General features: G+C 54.3%; 1 protein-coding gene across 1 annotated transcript; it reads right to left on the bottom strand.

Moving 5' to 3' along the window:
* Positions 1–405: 405 nt before the first annotated feature.
* On the bottom strand, positions 406–25355 carry ADAMTS15 (ADAM metallopeptidase with thrombospondin type 1 motif 15). Its single transcript, XM_059676437.1, has 8 exons — positions 24011–25355; positions 12755–12887; positions 12102–12269; positions 11582–11865; positions 6533–6710; positions 5382–5563; positions 5099–5274; positions 406–3117 (listed from the first exon to the last, which is right to left on the bottom strand). Exons 1-8 carry the CDS (start codon positions 24965–24967, stop codon positions 2343–2345), a joined length of 2853 nt encoding a protein of 950 aa, XP_059532420.1. The 5' UTR covers positions 24968–25355; the 3' UTR covers positions 406–2342.
* Between the last annotated feature and the right edge of the window lie 729 nt (positions 25356–26084).

Here is a 26084-nt window from a genome sequence, read left to right as displayed (position 1 = left end):
TCCTGGGCCACACCCCACAACAGAAGTTGCTGGAGCCCCCAGAATGCTCCTCTCCTCCCACTGGACATGAGACACCACCTTGGCTTTTTATCCCATCCCTAGACGCCCGTGCCTTGAGGCTCATCTGTGCTCGGCCTTGGAGAGCACAGTTGGATTCGTGAAATGGTCAAATTCAGGACCAACCTCCCAAGTTGTCTTGGTCATACTTCTTTTGCAAAGGAAAATAAAAAAAAGGAAAGAGAAAAACATCACGGCAGACAAGGACAGCGAGACGCAGCCTGTGTCAGGAACAAGACTGGTTATCCCTCCTTGGCATGACTCAGAAAGCTGCTCTGTGAAGGGCCAAGTACCCCACCGATGGCAGCTCCGTTCCCCCGCCACCTCTTCCCCTACACATCCCCCACGGCCCCCACGACCCCCTCTCCTCGCCAAGGACGGGTGCACCAGGCACAGGGCGCAGTGCTGCTGTCGGTCGGCAGGTCTGTGTCCGGCCGGGCACCCTGGGCTCCTCTTAGCCCTGCAGCCTCCAGTGCTCACTCCTGCGGGACAAGGAACCCTCCTCCCCTGGTCTCCCAGGGAGACTGCAGCCCTGCCTCCAAGCTCAGCACGCCCCTGCTCCAGGGGGCTCTGCGCCAGGGCTCAGCCAGCGTTAGACTGGGATGAGAACGCCATCCCAGAGGCCCGCCTGGCTGCCCGGCTGGCTTGCAGATTCTGACTAAGAGGGGAAACCGAATGAACACACCTGCCCTGATGTCACCTCGCTGAAGTCCAGGACTCAAACCTACGCTCAGAAGCAGAACCTTCCATGTGCACCCTGGGGCAGCCGAGGCCTCAGAAAGACCCTACTTGGCCAAAGGACCCGACCCCAAAGCATCTCCCCACTTGGAGCTGTAGGAGCACCCTGCTTCCCACTCCCCTAACATGTCTCCAAGGTAGACAGCTCGCCAGCCGCTCCCACTGGTGGTTATCAAGGCCCCTGGGTCAGGTGATCGATTCTTGGTGTCCCCTGCGGCCAGGGCACCTGAGAGAGGGCACCTGTCTGCGTATTTGGAGCCGCAGTGAGTGGCCAGCCTGTGGACAGCAGAGAGCCATGCACCCGAGCGCACCTTTGTGCCTGGACAGATCAGTCCATGAGGACGCGGCCAGGTCTTCTGGAAGCACCAGGACATCACTGCTGCCCCGGGGGAGGGCCAAGGCGGGGTTCCCCGAGAATACAGCCTGAGGTAGCAACTAGTGAATCCCATTTTCCAACTGCAGAAACCGCAGCCCGGGATGCCACGTGACATGCCCAAGCCAGACTGCATGGAGCTGTCCGGATGAGGACCAACCTGCAGGCATGTGGAGTTTCAGCACCGGCCCTCCTGGGCACACCCCATGCCCTCTTAGTAGGCCCGGGACCCTGACCACTGGGAAGGTGATGCAGAGCCGAAGGCATCAGCCTGATTGACACCTGCCTCCCTGGAGGAGGAAGCCATCAGAACCCGGGCCTCCTCCTCCCACCCTAGGGTGACATTCCCCCAGGCTCAGCCCAGCCGCAGGGACCGCAGAGCCCTTGAGATCTCTCCCCAAACCCCCTGCTTCAGCCACAGAATCCATCTCCCCTTACACGTTTCAGCATTTTTTTTAAATGGTCGGATCTCTCGTGAAGACAACGGGCTCCCTATCGACATCCTATCCCTTCCCGCGGATCCTCAGATGACACTGGTGTGACAGCCCTCCCGCTGGAGGCCTGGATGACACAGGAGAAGAGGTGTCTCTTTAAAGGAGGGCCCAGAGTAGAAGGAAGATGAGGAACCTCAGGACTCCCCCATACATCCAGTCCTCCTCAAGAAGAGTGGCCCGGGCTGCAGGCACACCTCACCTCCTTCTCCCTCCACGCCTGCTCACCCCCAGCCCATGTGCATGGTTCAGTCTGTCGGTCAGAAAAGGAAAGTGGGCTAAAAGCACCTTGTTCAGAGACGGCTCAGAGCCCCCGGGGGCACCTGAGGGTGCCAGCTGCTGAGCCATGGCCCTTCCGGCAGCCTGTGGCCTCCCTGACGGGGGCCCAGGTCCCTGAAGTCTGCCTGGGAGTGGCCACCCTCCAGGTCTCTTGGAAACTGGGCCCCAGCACCTTCTTGCCCAGCACCCGCACCTCTCAGCCTCTCCCGAGACTGGGCCCTGGAGGAGCCAGGTGTGAGGTAGACTGTGTGTTAGTGACTTAGCTCCCTGCCCAGGCCAGGGGGTAGGAGGAAACCGCTCGCTCCCACCCATGATCCTTGTCCCTGGATGTGGTGACATCGTGGCGTGGGCCTCCTGCCCACAGCTCCCGCTGGCCAGAACACCGGCAGCACCGTAGATCTCACTCAGCACGGCCTCAGGATGCAGAAGTCCAGTTCTTGGGGCTTCCGACGCAGGTTGCACTGGTCCCGGGCCAGCAGCCGCCCTCCGCGGCCCACACACTTGAGTGGACGCCTCTTAAAGCCGCGGCCACAGCTCTTGGAGCAGGGCGACCAGGCCCCGAGCTCCCAGGTCGGGCAGGGGTCCCCACAGGCTCGCGTCTCCGCCGGCCGATGGTTGGCGTTGCAGGCAGATGCTGCGCGCTGCCCCAGGGCACCCCGACAGACCACCGCCCGCCTCTGCAGGCCCCCGCCGCAGGTCACAGAGCACGGCCCCCAGCTGCCCGCCACCCAGCGCGCAGCGGGCCTGTCATCCGGCTGCTCCACTTGATTGGAGAGGCTGAGGACGCTGTTGTGGAGCACGGAAGGCCCCCGGGGGTCCTTGGAGTGGGAGGACTTGTCCTCCCGGGGCTCTTTGGGCAGATAGAAGGAATAGCGGACCCGCGGTGGCGTCATCTTCCCCACAGAGAGGACCTCCACGGTCAGGGGCTCCAGGATGGGCCGGGAGGCCTGCAGGCTCTCCACGGCCATGCCCGTGCCACTGTAGCGCAGCACGCTGCCCTTCACCACCAGGTCCCGCTCCATGGGTGACACCACGAAGTGCCCGTTGAGCAGGTACTTGCCTTGGCTGTTCTTCAGGGCCAGGTAGTTCTCATCGCCAATCAGCCCCCTGTAGCCGCGCTGGCGGATGTCAATGCTCGAGGCGCCTGCTGGAATGGCCACCACGAAATTGTAGCCGTGCCTGCGGCGGGAGGGGGTTGCGAATTAGACAGATGCCTGGGGGTAAAGACCCGGATTCCGCTAACATCATAAAGATTCCCCTTTCACGAAACCTGGGGTGGGCCCAGCCGGTGTTGCTCAGTGGTTGAGCATCGACACATGAACCAGGAGGTCATGGTTCGATTCCGGGTCAGGGCACATGCCCGGGTTGCAGGCTCGATCCCCACTGTAGGGCGTGCAGGAGGCAGCTTATCAATGATTCTCTATCATCATTGATGTTTCAATCTCTCTCTTCTCCCTCTCTAAAATCAATAAAAAATATAAATATATTTTTTAAGTTCTATAGAACAACAACAACAAGGCCTGGGGTAGGTCATGAAGATGGCAAAGAGCCAAGACCAACCAGGCTGCCTCAGCCACCGCTCAGGCGCCCGGGAGACACACACGAGCTGCAGGATGGAAGGGAGATTGTCTTCAGGTCATTTAAAACTAAGTATGCTGGCTGCATAGCCTGATGGTCTTTCTTCTTCAATACAATGATATTTTGGTGAATTCCAGCATATGAGTAAGACCGGGAGTGTTGGGGTCAGAGGGATCCCTACCACACACTTCGCTGTTGTCCTTACGTAAGTTCCTTAGTTTCTCAGTTTCCACACCCAACAGACCATAGTCACACGTAGCACGTGGCATTGTAATGAGGATGGAATTAGCTACTGCACCCACAGCAGAGGAAGCACCCAGTGAGGAGGGAGCGGGGAGAGAGAGGCGATAAGTCACTGAGTCCCAGGCTGGGCCTCAGTGCAGAAGTACACACTGGCCCTGGAGTGTGGGACCCAGATCAAGTCTTGGCTGGGACACCAACTCCCTGGTGGCTTTAAAGTCAGTCTCTCTGGGTTCCAGTGTCCTCTCTGATACAATGAGTAGGTTCAACTAGAAGATTGCAACGGTTCCTTCTAGCTCCCCTAGTCTGTGAAAGGAACCCCTGTCATGTAACCAGGACTTCCTCACTGGGCCTCCCCGCTGCAGATCCCTCTGAAGGGCAGCTAGGACACCCTCAGCCTGCAGTGTCCAGGTTGCCAGAGAAGTTGCCCACCTAGGGCTCAGCAGAGGCCCTGTGTGTCCTGGGGCGGCCGAGGCTCCTGGCCACGCATACCTGCCCCACAAATGAGGCCCCAGTGGCTCTGCCTGCCCCAGCTGCTCCCAGAACATGGGTCGGGACTTTTGAAGGAGCACATTCCTCTGGAAAATAAAAGGGAAGGTGCTGGACCTCAGAAAGCTCAGGCCAGGGAGCCCCAGGCTCCGGAGTTGGGGCTAGAAGAGGCCCAGAGACATTTCTTCCGCCGGTCCCAGCACAAGTCTGCCAGGAAGGGGGTTCCTTCAGTCCCAGCCTCTCACACTACCTGTCTCTACAGTTTAGTGCCATTCTCACCTCCATCTGGTCCCCAAGGCCAAGGTCTCGGGCATGAGGAGGCTGTCCCACTTGGCCTCCAGTAGAGTTGCGTTTTGCTATCATCGTCATGAACATTAAGCACCAAGTACTATGCTAAGCATCTCACTTGGATGAACTCCCTTCATTCTCCCATCAGCACTACATGAAGTACATTCGGGACATGCCCACTTCATCAGGGAAGAGATATGTTATTCTAGAGACTGTGTCACTTGCCCAAAGTCATCCGGAATATTGGGGACTGAAATGTGAACCCAAGTCAGTCCTACCCTAGGACTCTAGACAGACCCTAACAACTCTCTGCATCCCCCTGAGCAGCATCTCCTGCTGAGGGGGGTCCTCCTTGAGCATGCATCTTTGCAGTCATCTTTGCTTGCTGAATGAATGAATGAATGTCATACTCATAGAAGAGTGTGAGTGGTCTCCACAGCAAGGATACTGGCCAGGATCTGACATTTACCCCAATCGAACTCAAGCTTCCCATGCCTGGGCGCTATGCCACTCACTCCTCCTCTCCCCTGCTCCCTGGCCACGCCCTCCAGGGCCCAGCACTCACATGGGCTTGGTGAAGAGTCCTGTCACCTTCTTACAGCTCTTATTGTCTCCCCCACACACCCCGCATTTGTCGAACTTCTTCTTGGAGCCCAGGTTCCCGTCGCAACCAGCCTTGATGCACTTGCCCTGGACGCAGACCGAGGTCGAGTCAGGGGTACACAGCGTACCGTCCACCACCTGCAGCGCCCCCAGGAGGGGGAGGAATGGAGAGAAGGACAGGTCAACTGGAGGCTTCCCCGAAGGCCTTGAACCTTCTCTGACCTCTTGGCCTCCAGGGCGCTCACCTTGGGTGCCAGCACGTAGAAGTAGCCGGTGCCGTTGGCTCGGCAGATGAGCTTGCACTTGTCCTGGGGAGACACCCCTGAGTACTTGGGCACCCACGACACGGTGAGGGTGAGCCGGTTGGTGCTGTGGTTGTAGCCGTTGAAGGCCTCGCACTGTTCCTCCCGGAAGCTCTTGCCAGAGGCTGGGGAGGGAGCAAGCAGGTACAGAAAGCTAAAGTGAGGGGCCAAGGTGGGAGCGAAGTAGAGAGCCCTCCTGGGGCTCTTCCCAACCCTTAGCTGAGTGATCCCCATCCTTGAAGCCACCCCATCTCAGCGGACTAAAGCAGGCTGGGCCCAGGGATGCAGGACACTGATGATAAGGCATCTCCCAGGCTCTGGGCCATCTTCCCCAGGAGTCTGGCCTTAAAGCCATTGTGTCAGGTACCCTAACCCTCTGTGCTATACAACTAGCCCTACAGCAGGCTACTGAAACTATTTTCAGAATGTTATTAAATTACATGGAATACTAATAAAATAAATTACATGGAATACTAATTACATCAATATACAATGACCAACATACTTTGAAACATATTGTGATGTGTGTGTTTCTTTGTTATTACACAGTAAATAACACGACTCCATAATGAGTCTATAACCCCTGTAATTTTGAAGTAGTGACAAGCACAAATGGCATCTTGAGAAATCCATGACAACTAAAACGTAATGTGACATAGCCATGATTGCTATTGGTGACAACGTCATAGGTACTGCTACCACTACATTTTGGATAGAAAGTTTAGTAAAAATACTAAATTTCTAATAGAAGGAAGTTCTAAATTTTAAATTAGAAAGGTTAATAAAAATAAAGATGTCATTTTTCTTCCCACCCAAGGTCATGGTTCCCGGGATAATGAATTTCTGCTTACGTCTCAGCCCCTTGGGCCATGTAGCCTCCCAGTCTAAGCCTCTTGCCAAGGGAGTAGACAGAGAAGTTATCCCAAAAGGAATGTGCACCTGTGCATTCCCAGGCTCTGGCCTAAGGCAGACACTCTTGACCGCAGTAACTCTGTGGCCATGAATGACCCCAAGTGGGGACTGTGACCTCCAGCCTGACCTGCCTCCCCCAGGCCCAGGCCCTGGCCCAGGCCACCGCTGCCCTCCCTCCTCACCTGAACTGGGGCAGGGCTCCAGGTTGCAGGATCGGTACTTCACCCTCACTCCCTCGCAGTACTTGCCCCCATTGGCCGGGGTGGGGTTGCTGCACTGCCTCCTGGCCAGCTGCACTCCCCCACCACAGGTGCGAGAGCAGGGGCCGTAGGGCTCCCATTTGGCCCAGGAGCCGTCCACCTGTGAGGAAGAGTCTGTTATGGCCCTGCTGGGGTTGGGGTGCCACACCCACACCCTGAGCCCACAAGAAAGCAACACTGGTACAGCCTCCCCAACCCCCTCTCTCCGAATGAAGCCTAATTCTACAGCCTCCTCTCCCTTCACCACAGTGGTGGTCAAGGGCAAGTCGGGAAACTTTCCAAGTCTCAGGTCCTTCATCTGCAAAAACAGGACCCATGAAATGCAGGCGTGTGGTCACACAGAAGATTTAAATGATGCAACGTGTATGAATATTCCTGGCACTGTGCTTGCCATCGTGCAGGAGTTCAAAGTGTCTCCTTACCTATTGTTAGCGTATATATGTCTCTAAATCTAAGGCATGGCCAGTCCTCAGCTGTTGCCAGTAAACCACAGATATCTGGATATTTTTTATCTGTACGTGTTTACTAATGCGGACTTTTCACAAAACCAGACTGATCTTAACCTCACTTGGGGGCTGAATTTGAAGTTTCACTATTAGCAGCTCTGATGTTTGTGTTAAGAGGAGATACACATAAGAGACTATGAAGCAATCTTACAACTCGACTTGGCTCTGGGCTGAATTATGCAGTGTTGTCTTATTTTTTAAGAGGGTGGAGAGGGGATAGAAAATTTATGGCCTTCGGGATGTTTTCCTTATGATGACAGTAGAGTGAGTTTGTATCCCCCAAGCGCACATCAGTTGGGCAATAAAGGAATCAGCCCTGAGAAACAAGCCTGGGATTAAAACGCTGTCACACATCATCCTAAAACCACTAATCCACATGGAGCTCATGGGGAACTGGCCGCATGCAACAGAAGAACTTTAATTTATATTCATAGATTCAGCGTATCTGCGCGATCTGTCCTTCTGTCAGAGAGAGAGTTCTGGCTTCATTGTGTCATGTGGCAGTTCCATCCTGTAAAAAACACTTTCCCTGGGGCCTGCTTTCTCCTCAAGCGGGAGCCCCACCTCATTCCAGCCTTTTATTTCTAAGACAGTTCTCTGCGTCTGTTCTTTCTCCCTCCTCCCCTCTGTGCTGGCAACGTGGGTCTCATTGCACCAGGGAAGCCGCTCCCAATCAACAACGATCTCTAAAGACTGAAACTGCCCTAGCTGGTTTGGCTCAGTGGATAGAGCATCAGCCTGTGAACTAAAAGGTCCCAGGTTCGATTCTGGTCAAGGGCACATGCCCAGGTTGTGGGCTCGATCCCCAGTGGGGGACTTGTAGGAGGCAGCTGATCCACCATGATTCTCTCTCATCATGGATGTTTCTATCTCTCTCTCTCCCTCTTCCTTCCTCTCTGAAATCATAAAAAATATATTTAAAAATAAATAAATAAATACTGAAATAGCCTATGGCTAGGCCTTGCCGTCTTTACTATATATATATATGTTTTTTTAATTGATTTCAGAGAGGGAGAGAAAGATAGAAACATCAATGATGAGAGAGAATAATTGAGCAGCTGCCTCCTGCAAGCCCCATATTGGGGATCGAGCCCACAACCTGGGCATGTGCCCTTCACCGGAATTGAATCTGGGACCCTTCAGTCTGCAGGGCAATGCTCTATCCAATGAGCCAAACCGGCTAGGGCCATCTCAAGTTTTTCTGCAGTTATTTAGCATTGGTCCCATGACTTTCTGAGACGATGCTATGGTTTTTCACCTGGCACCACTTCTTCCCACTGGTTTCTACAGGAAACATTCATCATGCTCCTCTCATGTGCCATCATTCGTTCATTCACCAAATATCCATTGAGTTCCTACAACCTGCCTGGCTCCAAATCCTTGCCCTCAAAGCGACTTCATCCAAGCAGGGCAAGGTGAACAATGCAATAAGCCTGTGCTGCCTGGCCAGCATGGCTCAGTGGTTGAGTGTCAATCTAGGAACCAAGAGGTCATGGTTCGATTCCTGGTTAGATCACATGCCCGGGTTGCAGGCTCGATCCCCAGTGTGGGGTGTGCAGGAGGCAGTCCATCCATGATTCCCTCTCATCATTGATGTTTCTATCTCTCTCCCTCTCCCTTTCTCTCTGAAATCAATAAAAATAAAAAAAGTAAAACATAAAAAGCCTGCGCATAGTGTCAGATGGGGTTCAAAGCAGGTGGGAGAAAGAGAGATGGGAAGGGCCTCGGAGAATTGGGGTGCTCTGTATTATAAGGGGTCTCAGAGGCCTCACTACTGAGGTGACATTTTTGCAGAGGCCTAAAGGGAAGTACAGGAATGAGCTGTGCAGGGGTTAGGCAAACTGCGGCTCACGAGCCACATGTGGCTCTTTGGCCCCTTCAGTGTGGCTCTTCCACAAAATACCACGTGCAGGCACGCATGTACAGTGGGATTGAAACTTCGTGGCCCATGCACAGAAGTCGGTATTTTGTGGAAGAGCCACACTCAAGGGACCAAAGAGCCACATGTGGCTCGCGAGCCGCAGTTTGCCGACCACTGGGTTAGGGAAAGGGCACTCCACGCAGAGGGAACAAATACAAAGACCTGGAGGAGGCAGGTACCCAGAGTGCTCCAGGGTCACAGAGCGAGAGAAACAGGAGAGGAAGAGCGTTGGGGCTCATTCGTTCTAAGAGACGAGTAAAGCCGGGAGGGGCACGACCTGGCTCACACTAAAAGGCTCCCCTGCTGCTCTGGTGGAGACAGTCTGTAAGAAGGTCGGTCAGGGAGCAACCACAATAACCCAAGGAAGACGTGACGGAGGCTTGGACCAGGGCTACAGCAGGTGAGGTGCTGAGCTATGGCTGGCTCCTGGCTCTGTTTTGGAAATAGAGTCCACAGGAACGGCTGAGGTATTGGATATGAAGTGAGAGGAAAACGGTGTTGGTGTGAGCCCCGGGAAGATGGAATCCCCAAGGCAGGTTTAGGGGAGCTGATGGGGAACGCGGCTTCCCTGATGTTATGTCTACACTGTGTATGAGTTCCCCACCACGTGGAGATGTCAAGATTGGGTGGGGCATTCAGGTCTGTAGTTCAGGAGGCAGGCCTGTGCTGGAGGTAGCCATCTGGGAGTCTTTGACACAGAAATATAGTGTTTCCAGCCAGTGGTTGAGATGAATCGCCTAAGAAGTTAGCGGGAGGAGTGAGGAGGGCTGGGGACTGAGCCCTGGAGGTCTTGGGAGAAAAGGAGTAACAGTGCCCCAGGTGGAGGGCTGGGCTTCAGTTGAAACAGGTGAAGAGACTGTTCAGAAAAGAGGTTGAGGATGCAGTGCAGTGTTTTTTAACCTCGGCTGCACATTAGAATCACCTGAGAATCTTTTTAAAATCCTGATTTCTGGGCCTCATCCTCCGGAAATTCTGTTTCTTTGTTATGGGGTGGGGCCACAACATTAGCAACAACAAAAACAGAATTTCCAGAGGATGGGGCCCAGAAATCAGGATTTTAAAAAGATTCCCAGGTGATTCTAATGTGCAGCCAAGGTTGAGAACCACTGATGTAGTGGATTTTGCGGCTGATGGGCTGAGAATTCCAGAAAGCATGGGGAAAAGATGGTGCCTCTCAGATCACACTTCCTATATCTAATATCCTTAAGAAGTTATTATCTTCCTTATCCTCCTGACTCATCTCATCCTCCGGAGCAGGAGCTGGCCAGGACCTTCTAGTCTAAATGCATCAGCCTGGTGGTCAAGACAACTGCAATCCAGCCCCAAACCATCTGCCCAAAGCTGATTCTGATAGAGCCCTCATCCACCCAACGCTCCAGCTGGCCCTGCCTCCCTGACGTCTCTACTCCCTCTCGCCCTACTCATCCCTCAAGGCTCCCTTCAAATCTGACCCCCTCATCCAAGTTTTTTTCAGACCCCTCTCATGATCATCAAACTCTCATCCCGATCTCCCATGACACACTTTCATGCTTCTGCCTTAACACGTAACTCACGCCTCCCTGTGTCTTGTGTTACAGTTCCATTTCCAGCTTCCCCACCGGCATGTGAGCCCTCTGAGACGCGGCCCATTTTTATTTGTTTTTCTGGCCACCACTGTGTCTTACACAGTCCCCTGAACACAAGGGGTTGTTGCCTAATAAATGGCTAAAGTTTAATTAAGTATATATTCCCAGAACACAGAAAAAGATTTTACATAATTCCGTACCACACCCATCTCAGGGCAATTGCCAACGTGCTTGGTGAGTGCTTTTTCATTATATTGCTTCGGTGTACACACAGCCCCAAGCCAAGCCCTCCTGCGGCCCGGCCGGGGTGGGGAGGCGATGGTCTTCCCCAGGATCGAGGGAGCAGAGGGACTTCTTATTCCTGCCTGGGAACGTACAAATCCCTTCACCGTCCCAACCCAGGACCTGGAGAAAGTGTTCACTATATTCTGAGACTATCTGGGGTTTTGAATGTGTTCTGGTTTGATCGTTATTCCTGCTTATCAGGAAAAATAAAGTTTCTCCCATTGTGGTTTGGCCTCAAAGACCATCAACCACAACAGAAACTGATGCTTGGCTCAGGGTGCAGCAAATATGGAGGCTTGCCCAGGGGTCGGCTTCCTTTCAGCTCAGAGCCTTGCTCACCTCTGGCCCACAGCTCCCTGAACATGGAACACACTCAGAGAGAGCTGATGAGGGAAGAAAGGAAGGAAGGAACCAAAGAATGAGCAACCCAAATATCAAAGTGTTCAGCTTTGGTCCAGAGCTGCCAGGTCGGATGAGGTGCAGAGCTCGGCACGGGGACCCCTCGCTTCGGGTGAAGGGCTTTGCCCACCTGCCTTAGACCTACCATATCTTTTCTCTCCAGTCTTAGAGTCAAGAAGGTAATAGAACCACAGATGGGGAAATCGAGGCACAGCACGGCAAGGCGACAGAGTTATGGTCCCATAGCAAAGCTGGGATGAGACCACCAGGGTCTACTCCCCTCCAGCACGCTCACCCTGTACTTATTGAGGTTGTGTCTCTCCACGCAGGTCCCCTTGAGGCAGAACTTGCCCTCGCCGCAGCTGGTGCCATCTGCCCAGGGGAAGTGGCGGGTCTGGCACACCATCTGCCCCTTGGCCTTGCCGGTGCACCACAGTTTGGTGCAGTACTGCATGTAGGGACAGGGCTTGGAGCCCACACCGAAGGCCAACTCACACTGCTGGCTCAGGGTGTAGCTGGCCCCCGGCAGGTCCTCGGGCAGGGCGATGGGCTTGCTGGGCTGGTCCAGGAGGCAGTCTCCTGCAGAAAGCCAAGGGCATGCATGAGGGATGAGCTGGGGAAGGCGGGGCGTGGCTAACCAGTATCTGAAGGGTAGGGAGAGAATGAAGCAAGGGGCAATGGAATGGGCAGACTCTCTTCAGAGCCCGCCTCTTCAGGGTCATGTACATGTTGGGCAACAGAGGACAGGTCCAGAGAGGTGGCGGGCACCGCCAACAGTGGCAGACTGACGCTCCTGCTCAGTCGCCCTGGCTTACCGTGCCCACTGTCCAGGAAGTCGGTGATGATGGCAGCGCTGCAGGCTGACCAGGGGTTGGCACGGTCGATCTGGATGAGCGTTGGGGACATCATGTGGTTGGCACGGAGTTTCCCGAACACCTCCTCACACACTTTCACGTTGTCATGGGGCATGTTGAACACATGGCCTGTGGGGTGAGGCAAGAGGCTCAGTGGCTGTGTAGTTAGGAGGCAATGGGGAGAGATGGGGGCAAGAGGACCAGTTGGGGAAGCTAGAGAGCTGGGTCAATCAGGCTGGTCATTTCTATGTATTGATGGATTGCTTAGCAGATGTCCCCAACATCATGTTCCTGTGTCCTCTGTCCCATCCAGGAGGCTGCGGGCTCAGTGAGGACAGCAGTGTATTGAACATACTTTCCCCTTAGTGCCTGGTTGATGAGACACACTGACGTTCTCGGACAATATCACTGGCCAACTGAGCTGGGGCAAGCAGAGACAATCAAACAAAGCCATTGCTAGAGAAGACGCCAGCCCTGAGAGAGGATCCCTAAGGCTTCGGGCCATGAGGAAACACAGACATGCCCATGTGTCTCCCCGCCAAGCACCCAGGGAACCCAGAGAGACCCCCGAGGGGAGCTCTCCCACCCCACCCGAGAGCCCCCTCCAGCCTCACCCAGCTCGTGGGCAGTGGTGAAGGCTGACGGGAGCCCATCGTCCTCGATCACAGAACAGCTTCTCTTGGGGTCGCACATGGTGCCCACGTCAGCCATGCCCAGCGTGTCACAGGTGGTGGCTCCGCACAGGTCCTGCCAGGCAAGGGAAGCAGAAGCCAGCCAGAGGTTAGAGACAGTAACAGGCAGGCCTGAGGGGAGAAAGAGCATTCCAGCTCGCTCCCATTCCAAGCCTAACCGGGTGCAGCACCTTTTCAGCCAGGCCCTTTCCCAGGGGGCTGTGGGGCTGGCTATTCATGGGATTGACCCAGGCTGAGGGAGGAGGCCTCGGAAGACAGCTCTGTGGCTCACAAGTCCTCTGCGGGGAGGTCCTGTGGGAGGAAATGAGGAGGTACCGAATTAAACTACAGGGCCACTGCTTTATATAGAGTCGGCCTTCCAGACCAGAAAATGGTGACTCCCACAGCTAGGCGAGTCTCTGCTTGTGCCTAACGGAGGCAGGCGGGGGTGGAAGGCAAGCACAGTGTCCATTCAGTCAGCTCTGTGCAGCCTTGGTCTTGGCTGCTTTTGGAAAACCATGAATTAAGCTCAGACTCTCAGCCAAAGGGTCACAGGCCAAGGGCCCACCCATGCCTGCCATCCGGCCTCCTGGGGTTGGGAGGAGGCAAAGTGAGGTGGGCCCAAGCCTCTGTCCAGACACAGCTCACTTGCTATGGAAGCTCAGGGGGACCGCGGGCCCAATGGCTGCTAGGAAGGAAAACGAATTAAGTGGATTGTGACCTAAGCAGGAAGGTCCGTCTTTTTGTACTGAAAGGTAACTTGCAACCGAAAGTAGGGCTTCTAGCAGCACCCCTGACAGGAGGCACTTCCGGGGATATGGAAGTCCTGGGTGGCTACCTCAAAGAACCTATTAAACAGTATGGGCCAGCGATGCATCTAGATACTGCAAAGCCCAGGACCTGGAGCTAGAATAAGACACTTGCACACATTGTACTCCTCTTTTATATATATATTTATTGATTTCAGAGAAAGAGGGAGAGAGAGAAAGAAACATCAATGATGAAAGAGAATCATTGATTGGCTGCCTCCTGCACGCCCCCTACTGGGGATGACGTCCGCAACCCAGGCATGTGCCCTGACCAGGAATCAAATGCTGACCTCCTGGTTCATAGGTTGACTCTCAACCACTAACCCACACTGGCCAGGCCGTTCTGCTCCTCTTGAGAAGACCAGTGATGCTGGCTTTCTCCTCTCTCCATCTTTGCCTTCCTTGTGGAGGGCACTTTACAGCTGACAGGAAACTATTACATCCCCGCAACAGTCTTAGGAGGCAGGTATATGATATGCCTATTTGTCAAAGGCAGAAGCTGAGAGTCATGATCATAGTTCATCGCGGTGATGATTTCTCAAATGCTGACACTGCGTGCACTTCTCACACACGACCCTGCTGAATCGTCACCACCTCCCACTGGAATAAAGACTACTGTCACCTTCTGCAGACAGGAAGCTGAAGCTTGGAGAGGTTCACGTCTCGGGGAAAAATGTGCCCTTGAGGTCGGTAACAGTCAGCACTATTTCCAGACTTCACAGCCGACTGCCTGGTGCCTCCTGTGTGAACCCTCCAGAGAAAGAGCTGTGCATGTTCTCCTCTGGGAGCCCAGGTGTTTACAGAAACACACACACACACACAGCTGTTAGCTTCCTTCTCTTAAGGGCTGTGTGTGTGCGTGCATGCGTGTGCAAGTGCGGGCTGACTTGGGGAAAAAGTGGGCAATCCAGTTAGTGAGGTCAGGGGGCAGAGGAAGAAAGGGGGTCATGGTTCAGAAGATCAGCAAAATTTAATCCGAAGCCCTGAGAAGGTTACCACCTGAGCAGTGGAACTTGGCTTCCCATAGTCAGGTGAGAGTCACACCTCCTCATGAGCGAGGTTATCCGGCCAGAGAACCGCCAGGGTCATCAGACTGAGCCCACGGTCAAGGATGGGTGAAACGCCTGGGCACCCTCGAGCTGCTGTCCTGTGCTGACCTGTGGCCCTCCCTCCACTTCTGGGAGCCCCACGGACGAACTTCAAACTCCCTTCTTTTCCAACTACCCTTCCCTCTCCAAGGCTCAGAAAGGTCTTCTTCCCCGGGATTCTGAAACCTAAAGACAACCGCTGCCAAAGCTTGAGGGGAGGGGGGGAAGTGCACTTGACCAGCAGTTTAGGGAACCTGACTGCTGGGGAACAGCAGTGAGTCCTATGGACCTGCTTGTGATGCAGCTAAGGGCCCACCATGAGGAAAGGGGTACGAAGGTTCATGCAGGGGCACAACGAAGGCGGTTGGGCGATGGGGCCCATATGTCCCCGGAGTACAGGATCCCGTAAGGCAGTAGCCCCGGAAAAGTCTAACCTCTAATGGTCAGAGCCTGTAGGACAAGCATGTTACTTGGCCCTGGGGCACCACGAACACTCCCTGTTGGCCTATGTGAGAGAGAGGACACAGGGCTGTGAGGCCTAGATTCTGGTCCTGGTCCCAGCCCCAAGTACGTGTGTGATGTTGGGCAAGTCTGCTCTCCTCAGGGCCTCGGCTTCCAATGCTGGGGAGGGGCCCATTGTCACCTTGAACCAAGACTGTACCATGGCCTTGCACCTCTGCTCCCTCCCCGATCCCAGATGCTCAGCCCCATCTGGCCTTCTGGGCTATAAAGGGACACAGAGACTGGTCTACCTTCAGAATGGAAAACAAGGAGGATCATCTTGTCTACTGACCATGCGGGGTTAGAGTAAAACAAACACAGAAAGTGAAGGTCACCCAGGTGCAAGTTCAGGGTCCTGTCCCACTCTGCCCACAGAAATGACTAGAGCAGGTGGGGAGCTCAGCCTGAGTCTAGGCAGCCCCTGAGGCTCAGTGGTCCGGCCAGAAGCCTCCTTCCTCTCAGGGAGGGTGGACTCTCTGTGGAGCAAAGACAAGCAGCTGCAGGCCGTTCCTGGCCAGGAGCAACCTGTTCTTTCCATTAAGAAATCCCAGTTTCCCTGGATCAAACAAGAGGAACAAGGCGAGAGCCGGCATATGTCCTGAGGGTCAGGGTGTAGCTGAGAGCAACTGTCCTAGGGTAGCCAGTTCCTTCACTGTGGCCCGATGCAGCTGTTTGGGGTCAGAGGCTCTGCTTGTCCCTCTTCCCCCGGTGACTCGGTGACTCTCTGGGCCACAGTGCCGTGAGCGCCTGCAGGTGTGTGTGGGGCCAGTGGGGCCTCATTGGTGGCAGCGAATGCCTCCACCCTCCGGAGTGAACTCAGATGCACTCAGACTGCGTTAACCTCTTCAGCGCAGGCTCTTGTCTCCATAAATGAAAACTGCTCTGGCTCTTCCCGCCTCGAGAATGTGCTCACTGCTCAGCCCAGTTCCTACCTGCCTCACTGTTTCTGATCATCCGTCATTTCTCCACGTAGCTGCAGCTGCAGCTGCTTCGTTCCAGGTGACCCAAGAGTCATCTTGGCCAAGAACCTAGTCCTCTTGGATTATTCTTGCCTAACTGTCCCTTTCTATAAAATCATTCAAGATTGGAGCCACGATTTGAAAATAAATAAAGAAGAAGAACACCTTGGCCCTGGCCGGTGTGGCTCAGTTGGTTCAGCGTCGTCCCGTGCACCGAAAGGTTGTCCGTTCTATTCCCGGTCGGGGCACATGCTCAGGTTGGAGGTTTGATCCCCAGTGGAGGGCATGCAGGAGGCAGCCCATCAATGATTCTCTCTCATCCCTGATGTTTCTATCTCTCCCTTACACTCTGAAATCAATAAAAAGAAATTTTTTTTAATCTAGCAACTCAATGCTAGGCCGATGTGACTACGGCTGCCTGGTAAAGAGAGAACTTGCCCTGTAACTTCTATACGCAGATTGGGCGTCACTGGAATATACAGATGGTATTATAGCAAGAGACTGAGGCCATCAAAACCCCAAGAACTCCCTCAGTGAGGAAGAAGAAGAACCCAAAGCCTGCAGGAAGACCGAACTTTCTCCAGAAAGCATCCAATCACAAGGGGCACACACCAAATGCAATGACAGTGGCTAACGTTTCTTGAGCCGCTACTATGCACGGGACGCTGCGTGAGGAGTCTTACCTGTGGTAGCTCATCGAATCCTCACAACAGCTTGAGGAGGGAGATGCCATTGTGAGGTTCCATTTTACAGTGAGATCCAGAGAAGATAAACGACCAGGCCAGGGTCAGTGAGCCCAGGGTTGGGCTGGGAGGGAGGGACAGAGGAGGGTTGAAATCCAGGCAGCACAGCCTCAGAACGGAGCAATTCCCACGAACCTGCACTGCTTCCGGTGCACGTGCACCCCAAGCATGAACGTGCTGGGGAACCTCAAGAGGGCAAGGCTCTCCACCCCAGCCCCAGAGCAGCTGATCTCGGAGTGGGGAGAGGCCTATCTCCAAGGGGAAAGCGGCAGGATTAGCTTCAGAGACTGCTCATAGCGCGGTGTCTGCACCACCCCCCTGGATGAGCAAGACTTGGCTCCGTGCCCCACACCTGCACTGACACACTGACCCCATCCCTGCCGTGTACCCTGCCTGCTGGCTCCTCCCGGGGCCCCTCCTTTCTCCAGGGAAAAGCCTGATGGCAAAGAGCCCAGATGAAATGCCAGAGGAGCCTAAACTCCCTCTCCCAGGCCTGCAGCCTGACAGCCTAAGACAACGTTGGATTAATGAGCCCCAGGCAGGGAGGTGAACTACCAAGCCCTGTGGCCACGCGCAGCCCTTACACTGTGTCGGCGCCTTCCTTCCGTGGACACATACTAAACAACGGCGTGTGCATGGGGCCCAGCAGAGGTAGAGCGGTCCTGCCTTACAGGAGCTGACAGGTCAGGGGGAGTGGCAAATGCTGGAGCCCGCAGTTCCCACAGGAATGTCATCAGACTGGTGTCAAGGAAACTTGCAAGGGCCACAGGACAGAATGCTTTAAATCAGGCCTGTCCCAGATGGAAGTTCTGGCAAAAGACCTGTAGGTAATCATTCAGCAATGGCAAACGAATACAGTTCGCCCTCCATCCACGGGGCATACGTCCCAAGGCCCCCAGAGGATGCCTGAAACCATTACTAGTACTGAACTCTATCTGTGCGACCTTTCTTCCTAGACATACACACCTATGATAGAGTTTATCACTTAGGCACAGTAAGAAATGAGCAATGAAATAGAACAATTTTAACAATATACTGTAATAAAAGTTATGTGAATTGTGGTCTCTCTCTCTCTCATAACATCTTATTTTGATATTTTGCACTCATCTCTACACTTAAAAGAAGCACTTTACAGCTTCTCATTGGCGTACCAAACTGCCGGCATTTGGAGCCATTATTCGGTACAATCATGCTGACTTGAATACAAGCACTTCAATACCGCAACAATCAATCTGATGATAACCCAGAGGGCTGCTTAGCGACTAACAACGTTCAATTTAAAACATATGTTGCCCTAGCTGGTTTGGTTCAGTGGATAGAGCGTTGGCCTGTGGATAGAAGGGTCCCAGGTTCGATTCGGGTCAAGGGCACGTACTTCATTGGGTTGCAGGCTCCTTCCCAGCCCGGGCGCTGGTCAGGGCATGTGCAGGAGGCAACCAATCGATGTGTTCCTCTCACATCGATATTTCTCTCTGTCTTTCCCTCTCTCTTCCACTCTTTCTAAAAAAATCAACGGGAAAAAAATATTCTCAGGTGAGAATTAAGACAAAGAAGTATGTTTATTTCTGGTCTAATATTTTCAGACCTCAGTTGACAGCCAGTAGCTGAAACCGTGGATAACGGGGGAGGACTGTCCTGAGCGAGGTAGTGGTGATAACAGCGGCCAGTACCTGGGTGCCTACTCAGGAACACTTGGTAGCTTATCCTGGCAACAGCCATTATGTTAGGTCCCTTCATTGTCATCCTGGTCCCCATTCTATGGATCAAAGAGTTGATTCATTCCATGTCTTTTGCTTAAAGAGCAAGTGTCAGGTTTCCAACGCAGCTTGCCTGGCTCTAGCCTATGTTCTTCCCATCGTGCCGAGAACAGAAGGCAGGTGTCAAGGTGAGGAGAGGGTAAGTGCTGACAGTGATACCACCACAGGGAGGCTCGAAGGAAGGAGAAGAGCAAGAGCTAAGGAGGAGAAAACCTCACTTGCTTCCCTGACTAAACTAGTGTTTTTTAAAAAAAAAAAAAAAAAAAAAAAAGAACAAAAAAAGATTCCCGTGCACTCTACCATTGGCCGACTGACTTGGTGTAAGTGAGAAAAGGAGGGAGAAAGGGAATCACCCCAAAAGTCAGGGAGCAATCCTATTCCACGCCTCCCTCCCCCTACCTTCTCCCTCCCAGAAGGAAAGGTGTTAAGTTTCCATTTAGTGATATTGACAAAGTTATTAAAAAACAAATCTGCAGGTGCCCTTCTGTGTTAATATCTTCCACGTCCTGACTTGGGAAAAGATTCTGACAAAATTATGATTCTTTTTATTGTATTGGGAGATATGTGTAAAATACATATTATGGTTTTATTTTTTAACATTTTTTTAATATGTTTTTTACTGATTTCAGAAAGAGGAAGGGAGAGGGAGAGAGAGATAGAAACATCAATGATGCCGAAACCGGTTTGGCTCAGTGGATAGAGCATCGGCCTGCGGACTGAAAGGTCCCAGGTTCGATTCCGGTCAAGGGCATGTACCTGGGTTGCGGGCACATCCCCAGTAGGAGATGTGCAGGAGGCAGCTGATCGATGTTTCTCTCTCATCGATGTTTCTAACTCTCTATCTCTCTCCCTTCCTCTCTGTAAAAAAAATCAATAAAATATTTTTTTAAAAAAAAGAATTGTTTAAAAAAAAAAAAAAGAAAAGAAACATCAATGATAAGAGAGAATCACTGATGGGCTGCCTCCTGCACGCCCCCTACTGGGGATCAAGGCTGAAACCTGCATATGTGGCCGGACAGAGAATTGAACCTTTTCCTCCTGATTCATAAGTCGCGATACGCAACCACTAAGCTACATTTCATTTTTTTATCTGAGCACTAAATTTCACTGCCATATCACAACTAGTTTATTATAGAAATAACCAGCTTCTATTTCAAATGAGGTTCCAGAATGCTGTTCCACTCTGCATAGTCTAGAGCTGCATAGATTTCCCCACAAGACATGGAGGTACCCAAGGTCCAAACAAGAAGATAAGTGCCGAGCTGTGGCTGGGGAGAGGCAGAAAGATGAGAATGTGAATGAAGAGAATAAAGGAGGAGAGAATGATGACAGAGAGCCTCCTCAATAATCCTGAAAGTGGAAAGAAGAGCATGGAAGAAAACACGGAGAGGAGAGGACAGGGCATGGGATAAAGTGGTACCAAGCGTAACAGAAAAAGCAAAGTAAATGAAGGGCTGAGAAGGCAGAGAAACCACAAAGCACAAATCCTAAAAAAAAAAAAAAAGTAAAATAACAAAGTCAGTCCAAAGGAGGAAATGTCACAAATTGCAAAACAGATGGTTGAATGGAGGGGAGGTCACCTATGAGGTCCAAAAAGCTTCCTTCCCCATCACCACCAGCTCCCAGCCTAAGTGTCTTTTTTTTTATTTTTATCGTCACCCTAGGATATTTTTCTATTGATTTTTAGAGAGAATGGAAAGGAGGGAGAGAGAGAGAGAGAGAGAGAGAGAGAGAGAGAGAGAGAGAGAGAAGCATCGATTGGTTGCCTCCTGCATGTGCCCTGACCAGGACTGGGAATCGAGCCTGCAACCCAGATATGTGCCCTTGACTGGAATCGAACCCAGGACCCTTCAGTTTGTGGGCCAATGCTCTATCCACTGAGCCAAACCGGCTAGGGCTCAGTGCCTTTCCTGAGGCCTGTCCCTCTGAGTGCTTCACAGGCTCTAGTTTAAGAAGAATGACCCCCCACTTGACTTCCAGCAGAGGAGCCCCTAGCCTCCCAGTAGGACACTGTACCACACCGTGTGGTAATGAGCTGTTTCCTTGTTGGGCTCCCTGACTCACGGTCAATTCCTGGGGGCCAGAGGCCACCTCTTACCAATATCTCTATCTCCACGGCCCAGGATAGCTCGGTGAGTATTAGAAGAATGTATGAATGCCTGAATGGAAACCAGTCTATCACAGTTACCCAAACAGCGGAGGCGCTGGGCTTGGAGAGAGAAGAGGGTCTCGCATGGACTAGCTGGCTCCGGCCGCCTGAGCAACAGGAAGCCTCAGAAACGTCCCTCCTCGGAAGTCAGCGTCCACCCAGAAAGCCTGGCTCGGCTTCCGCACGGCCCTGGTTCCGATCCCGCGCTGACCTCACCCTGCTGTTATGAGGCTGCAAGCTGATCGCCTCAGAAAATCAGATGTGCTCTTTCTCCAGGAACATGAACTTTCTCTGAATCGTTAAGCAAACTCCTCAGATTGTCAAAATACTTGTCGGGTGATCCATTTCTTTCTCCTTTTGTGCACAGGAGACTCCCTGGGTCTTGTCTTCCCAGTGTTTTGATTTCAACACCCCACGCCCCTCCCACTGCCTGCCAAGGACAGCAGCATCTCCCACAGCTCCGCCCAGGCTTGTTGTCATACACAGCCGCTCGATGGGCGGTCCAAGGGGGGGGGGGCGGGGGGAGGGGGGCTCCAGTGTTGCAGGTCCTGTCATTCTTACTGCTCTCCTTGCAAATACCCCTGGCACCTGCAGCTCCAAGGGGCCAAGCCCGGCCCCTTCCTAACCGCTCTCTCTCTCTCTCTCTCTCTCTCTGTGGAAACCATAACTAGAGTGTGCAATCAGTTAGAGAGTCACCAGCCAGTTTTCCCATTTCTCTGGGAGAATCAAGCAATAGGTGACTCTAAAGGTGTCCCTCCTCTTCTGAGCCCTTATAAACAAAAGCTGATTTACAAAATAAGTGCATTTCTAAAAACTCCTCATCCAAACAAGCTACATGCGTAGAGTATCTATCATTGGAATTTTAGTTTGAAATGCATTGATTACGCCGCCATCATAAGCCAGGTTTAAGCAGAGCAGCTCATACATCTGACGTAAAGGATCACGACTGACCCTCACGAAGCAAAACAGAAGTCCCTCCTGTGTCGGAGGGCAGCAGGCGACTCCCCCGGGCTCCCAGAGACCACATCTGGAAAGCGCAGCTGTGCGCGCATGTTCTCATCGCATACTGTACCTTCCCGGGGGAGTTCAGGAATGAGCAGTTCCTCAGGCTCTGGGAATGCAGCGGGCTCTGCAGCCTGTGCTGGCCAGGCGGTGAGGGAGGGGCGTTTACTCTATCCCGCAGAGCACATGCGTGGAGGACAGACCTGCCCACTCGGCCTCCCCACGGCCTGGCTCTGCCCTCTGGACGACGGAGAGGAAGAGAGCCTCTGAAAGTCACATCTTGCTCGTCACCGTCTCTGACCCAAGCGGTCATACATCTTGGACCCATTATGCGTTGTCAACATAGTCCCCGGGGGTCTAGCTCACACGCTGACACACAGAAGCTGGCGTGCTGCTTGAAGAAGCCGGCTTCTTCGTCACAAGTGGGGTCCTTCTAACGGCATGGCCCATGGTCCCGGCAGGGGTCCTCTTCCCAGGGTTGGTTCCAAAAGTCGCCTGGCCCCTGGGCAGCGGAGGCCGAGGTCTGGTGCTTTCGAGCCAGCGAGGGCCCTCCCTCCACAGGGCATCCCAGGCAGCAGATGAGCCGCAGCTGCTTTGCCCATTAAGCTATCCTGTTCTCGGCTTTTGCTTGCTTCCCCCGGCAATCTGCCTGTCGACTTGGCCTGCACGCAGAGGTCAAAGCCACCTCCTCTGTCGTTTCCCCATGACTCAGGCGGTGCTGGTGAGGGCTGGGCAGTGGCAGCTCCATAGACCTCAATTGGAAGAATGAGCGCAAGGAAACAGACTCAGGCCAAAGACCTCCCTAGAGAAACCAGGTGGTGGGAGGAGAAGGCTGGGAAAGGAGGAAGTTCAGCTGCGGGAAGGGACTAGCTGTGCCAAATGGGTTAGTGTAGAGGACTCCACCTCCAGCCCCAAGTGCGCCAGTCCAGCTTCGAGGGGCCATTCGGAAACCGTGGAGATTCAGAGCCCCACGGGTAACCATGGATTCTGTGCCTTCCCCAGGACGCTGTGGTATGGCACAGATTCAAGTCGCAGCCCCCCAAAACAGAGGGAGCAGGTCATGTGAATGCCCCTTTTTCTCCCAGTCTCCAGTATCTATCAAATTTTAAGAGTCCAGAAGCTTCACAGTACCCAATCACTCCAACATCTACAAATCTACACTTTCCCAGATCCATAGCAAAGGCACAGCTGCTTTTCTGATCTGTTTTCTAATCCCAATATTCAGTCACTTTCCAACCCTGTAGCTAGGTCCCCAATGCCCTTCCCTGAGCTCACACCCTGCCACAAGGCCAGGGGCAGAAGCCAGAACGCTGCGGTCCCGGGCAGTCGCAGGCGGTTTCAATGATTCGAAGTCAGGAGCCTGCTCTGTTCCCCAGCATACATCGGGGCCAAGGGTCACCCTCCACCAACAAGGACATGGGAAAATTGAAAGAGATCTTCCCAACTCAGCTCCAAGTGAAACCTCAAGCTCCAAACAGGGTCCCCTACATAGATGGCCTGCTCTGAACATACTGGAAGTCCCTCAAACAGAAGGCAGGCCCAGCACAAGGGGGTATAGAGGAGGGAGCAGTGACCGAGGGGGAATGGTCCCAGTACTTGAGTCTCTCCTTTCACTGGAACCTACAAAATATCCCACATCCAAGTTTTCCAGGCCCAGAACAGAGAGGACAAACTGAACATGTCACCCGTGAGAAATGTCACCCGTGAGAAATGTCGCCAGGTGCTTCGCGGGGCCATTTGGATCACCTGCCAGTTAGTTCTACCAGCAGAGGGAGAGAACCTGGGTGCCTGAAGCAACTTAGACGCCCCCATAAAAAAGGGCGGACTTTTCCCCACCCGCCCTCTCCAATGCCTCCTATCTGCCTGGAGACAAACTCCGGCTCCTGGGCGGCAACTTCCTGGGCTCCGGCCCCTTGGCACCTGATCCAGGAGGCGCTGATTGGCCACGCCAGGCCGACACCTTCTGACCGCCCATGTGCACCCAGATGCCCCTGAGCCAGAGTTCGCTGAGCCTAGGAGCGGGCTCTCCCTGGAAGATCCAAAGTGGGAGTTGGAGGAGAGCAACGAAAGTTGAACTTGGGGGAGAGGGGGGAGGGGCATGGCACAGCACAAAGCGCATCTGGAGAGCTAAGGGCAGCGACCTGATGGAAATGAAGCCGCGTGGGTCCAGAGAGGTGACAGATGAACTCACCTGCCTGGTGAAGAGGATGGCGGTGTCCCAGTACTCGGGGTGCTTGTCGCTCACTTTGTTCAGCTTCTTCTGCCAGGCACAGAAGTTGCGCAGCGTCAAGGCCGCGTTGCCTGTGACCTTGGGCCCCGCGTCGCGGTCTCCAAGGAGCAGCACCTTGACCACGACGATGCTGATGGGGTTGAGGATGCTGGGATGGCGGTAGAGGCGCGCCGCGGTGGCCAGCAGCGTCAGCAGGTAGTGCTCCAAGTCCTCGCCGTGGAACTTGACCATGGACTCGTCCGCCACCACCAGAGTCTCCACGTAGCGCGGGATGGACACGAAGCGCTTGGCGCGCCCAGACCTGCGCCTGCTGCGACTCTCCCCTAAGCCGGTCCGCCGAGGCTTATAAGGGTCCAGAGCCCGCAGGATGGCGGGGTTCCAGCCTGAAGCCACCCCGCAGCGAGAGGTGGGGTCTCCGGGAGGCCCGCCAGGGGCGCCGCGGCGCTGGAGGAGGTGTGCGCCCTGGCGGTTGCGCTGCGCCGCGGGCGCGCTGGCGTTGGGCAGCGGGCTAATGACATACTCCACGCCCCGGTAACCGAAGGCTCCGCGCAGCCCCCCGCACAGGCTCACGGCGGCGAACGAATCCGGCTCGGCGTTCACGTCCCCCGAGTAAAAGCAACGTCGCAGGTCCGGGGAGTTCGCGGGGAACCCCTGGAGCGGGACCCCCAGATGCTCAGTGGCGAAGGCGGGCGCCAGGAACTGGGCATCCGGTGTCAGGTGGAGGTAAAAGTCCTCCTGGAACGCCGTGATCTGAAAAATGAGCCCCTGATCCCCGGGGTCCTCGGGGCCCCGCCGGTAGTACTGGCGGCCGTTGATGTCCGGGTCCAGTAGGATGGGCACCACCACCTCCCGCTCTGGCTCTGCACCGCCCGCGGGTGCCCCGGCGAGAGCCAGGGTTAAGATGCCCAGCAGAAGCATGGCGGCGGGCAGCGCACAGCCCCGCTCTCGGAGCAGGAGCAGCCGCCGGCAGGATCTCGGTGCAGCCAGCACCGGCACCGCCGACGCTCCGGGCAGCCCGCAGCTCCCGGGAAGGAGAGCGAAGGGAGGGCGACGGCTCCCCGAGCGGCGAGCGGTGAGCGAGCGCCCTGCAGCCCGCGCCTCCTACCTGTGCCTTCCCTAGGAAAGCGCGCCGCAGAACTTAAGTGCACCCGCTGTCAAGTGCAAGGCGAAGATTTGCAGCCGAGAACTAGAGGGAGGTGCCGGGCCGCTTCTCCCAACTGCAGCCACTCGTAGCGCCACAAACCGGGCGCTGGGCGAGCCTATTAAAGGCCCCCTTCTCTTTGGACTGCCCAGTCGGCGCCCCTCCCTCTCTCGCCTCCCAGCCTCCCAAAGCTTGCAGCTGGGAGCCTCCGGGGGCCATCGAAGAACTCGGTCCCGCCTCCAGAGCCGAGAGCCACTAGGCGGGGAGGGAGTGGCGTTGAGCTGAGGCTGGAGGCGTGGGCTGGCCGAGAAACAGGAATCTCAGTTCGCGTTTTTTTGCCCTCAAGTTATGCCCTGGTGGCCGACACGCCCGACATATCGGTTACGTCTGCCCCAACGGACATCTGCCCACTGCCACTCTCAAGGCAGTTCGGTTGAGGAGTTGAGGATGAAGACCCACCACTGCCCGCCACCCCCACCCATCCATCCCAGGCCCTCCTGTTGCAACATTCCTGCTGGTTCTTCATGACACTGTCCCCTGAAAGAACCAGAACCAAGAATGATCCCTGTGAATGTCCTAATGCCAGAAGGGCAACTTCCCAGGAACATGGAGAGCCCTTCTGAAACCCAGGGCCACCTATGCCCACGGTCTGCCCAGGGGGCCGTGGTGTGCTGGCTGCGTTGGTGCAGATTGTTAAATTGTCCGGCAGTTTGCCAGTCAGCTGTGAAACACAGCCGTTATTAAAAAGTTAAATTCTATAAACTTACAATTACAAATTATGTTTAAAAACAAACCTCGTCACTCCCTAATCGACTATTGGGCTCTGAACCACCAACCCTCTCCAGGACAGCCCACAGCTTCCAGAGAGCAGGAGGAGGCGGGAAGAGGGTGGAA

This window comes from Myotis daubentonii, chromosome 19 (genome assembly GCF_963259705.1).
Source record: "Myotis daubentonii chromosome 19, mMyoDau2.1, whole genome shotgun sequence".
NCBI lineage: Eukaryota > Metazoa > Chordata > Mammalia > Chiroptera > Vespertilionidae > Myotis > Myotis daubentonii.
This window is presented reverse-complemented; position numbering and strand designations above follow the sequence as displayed.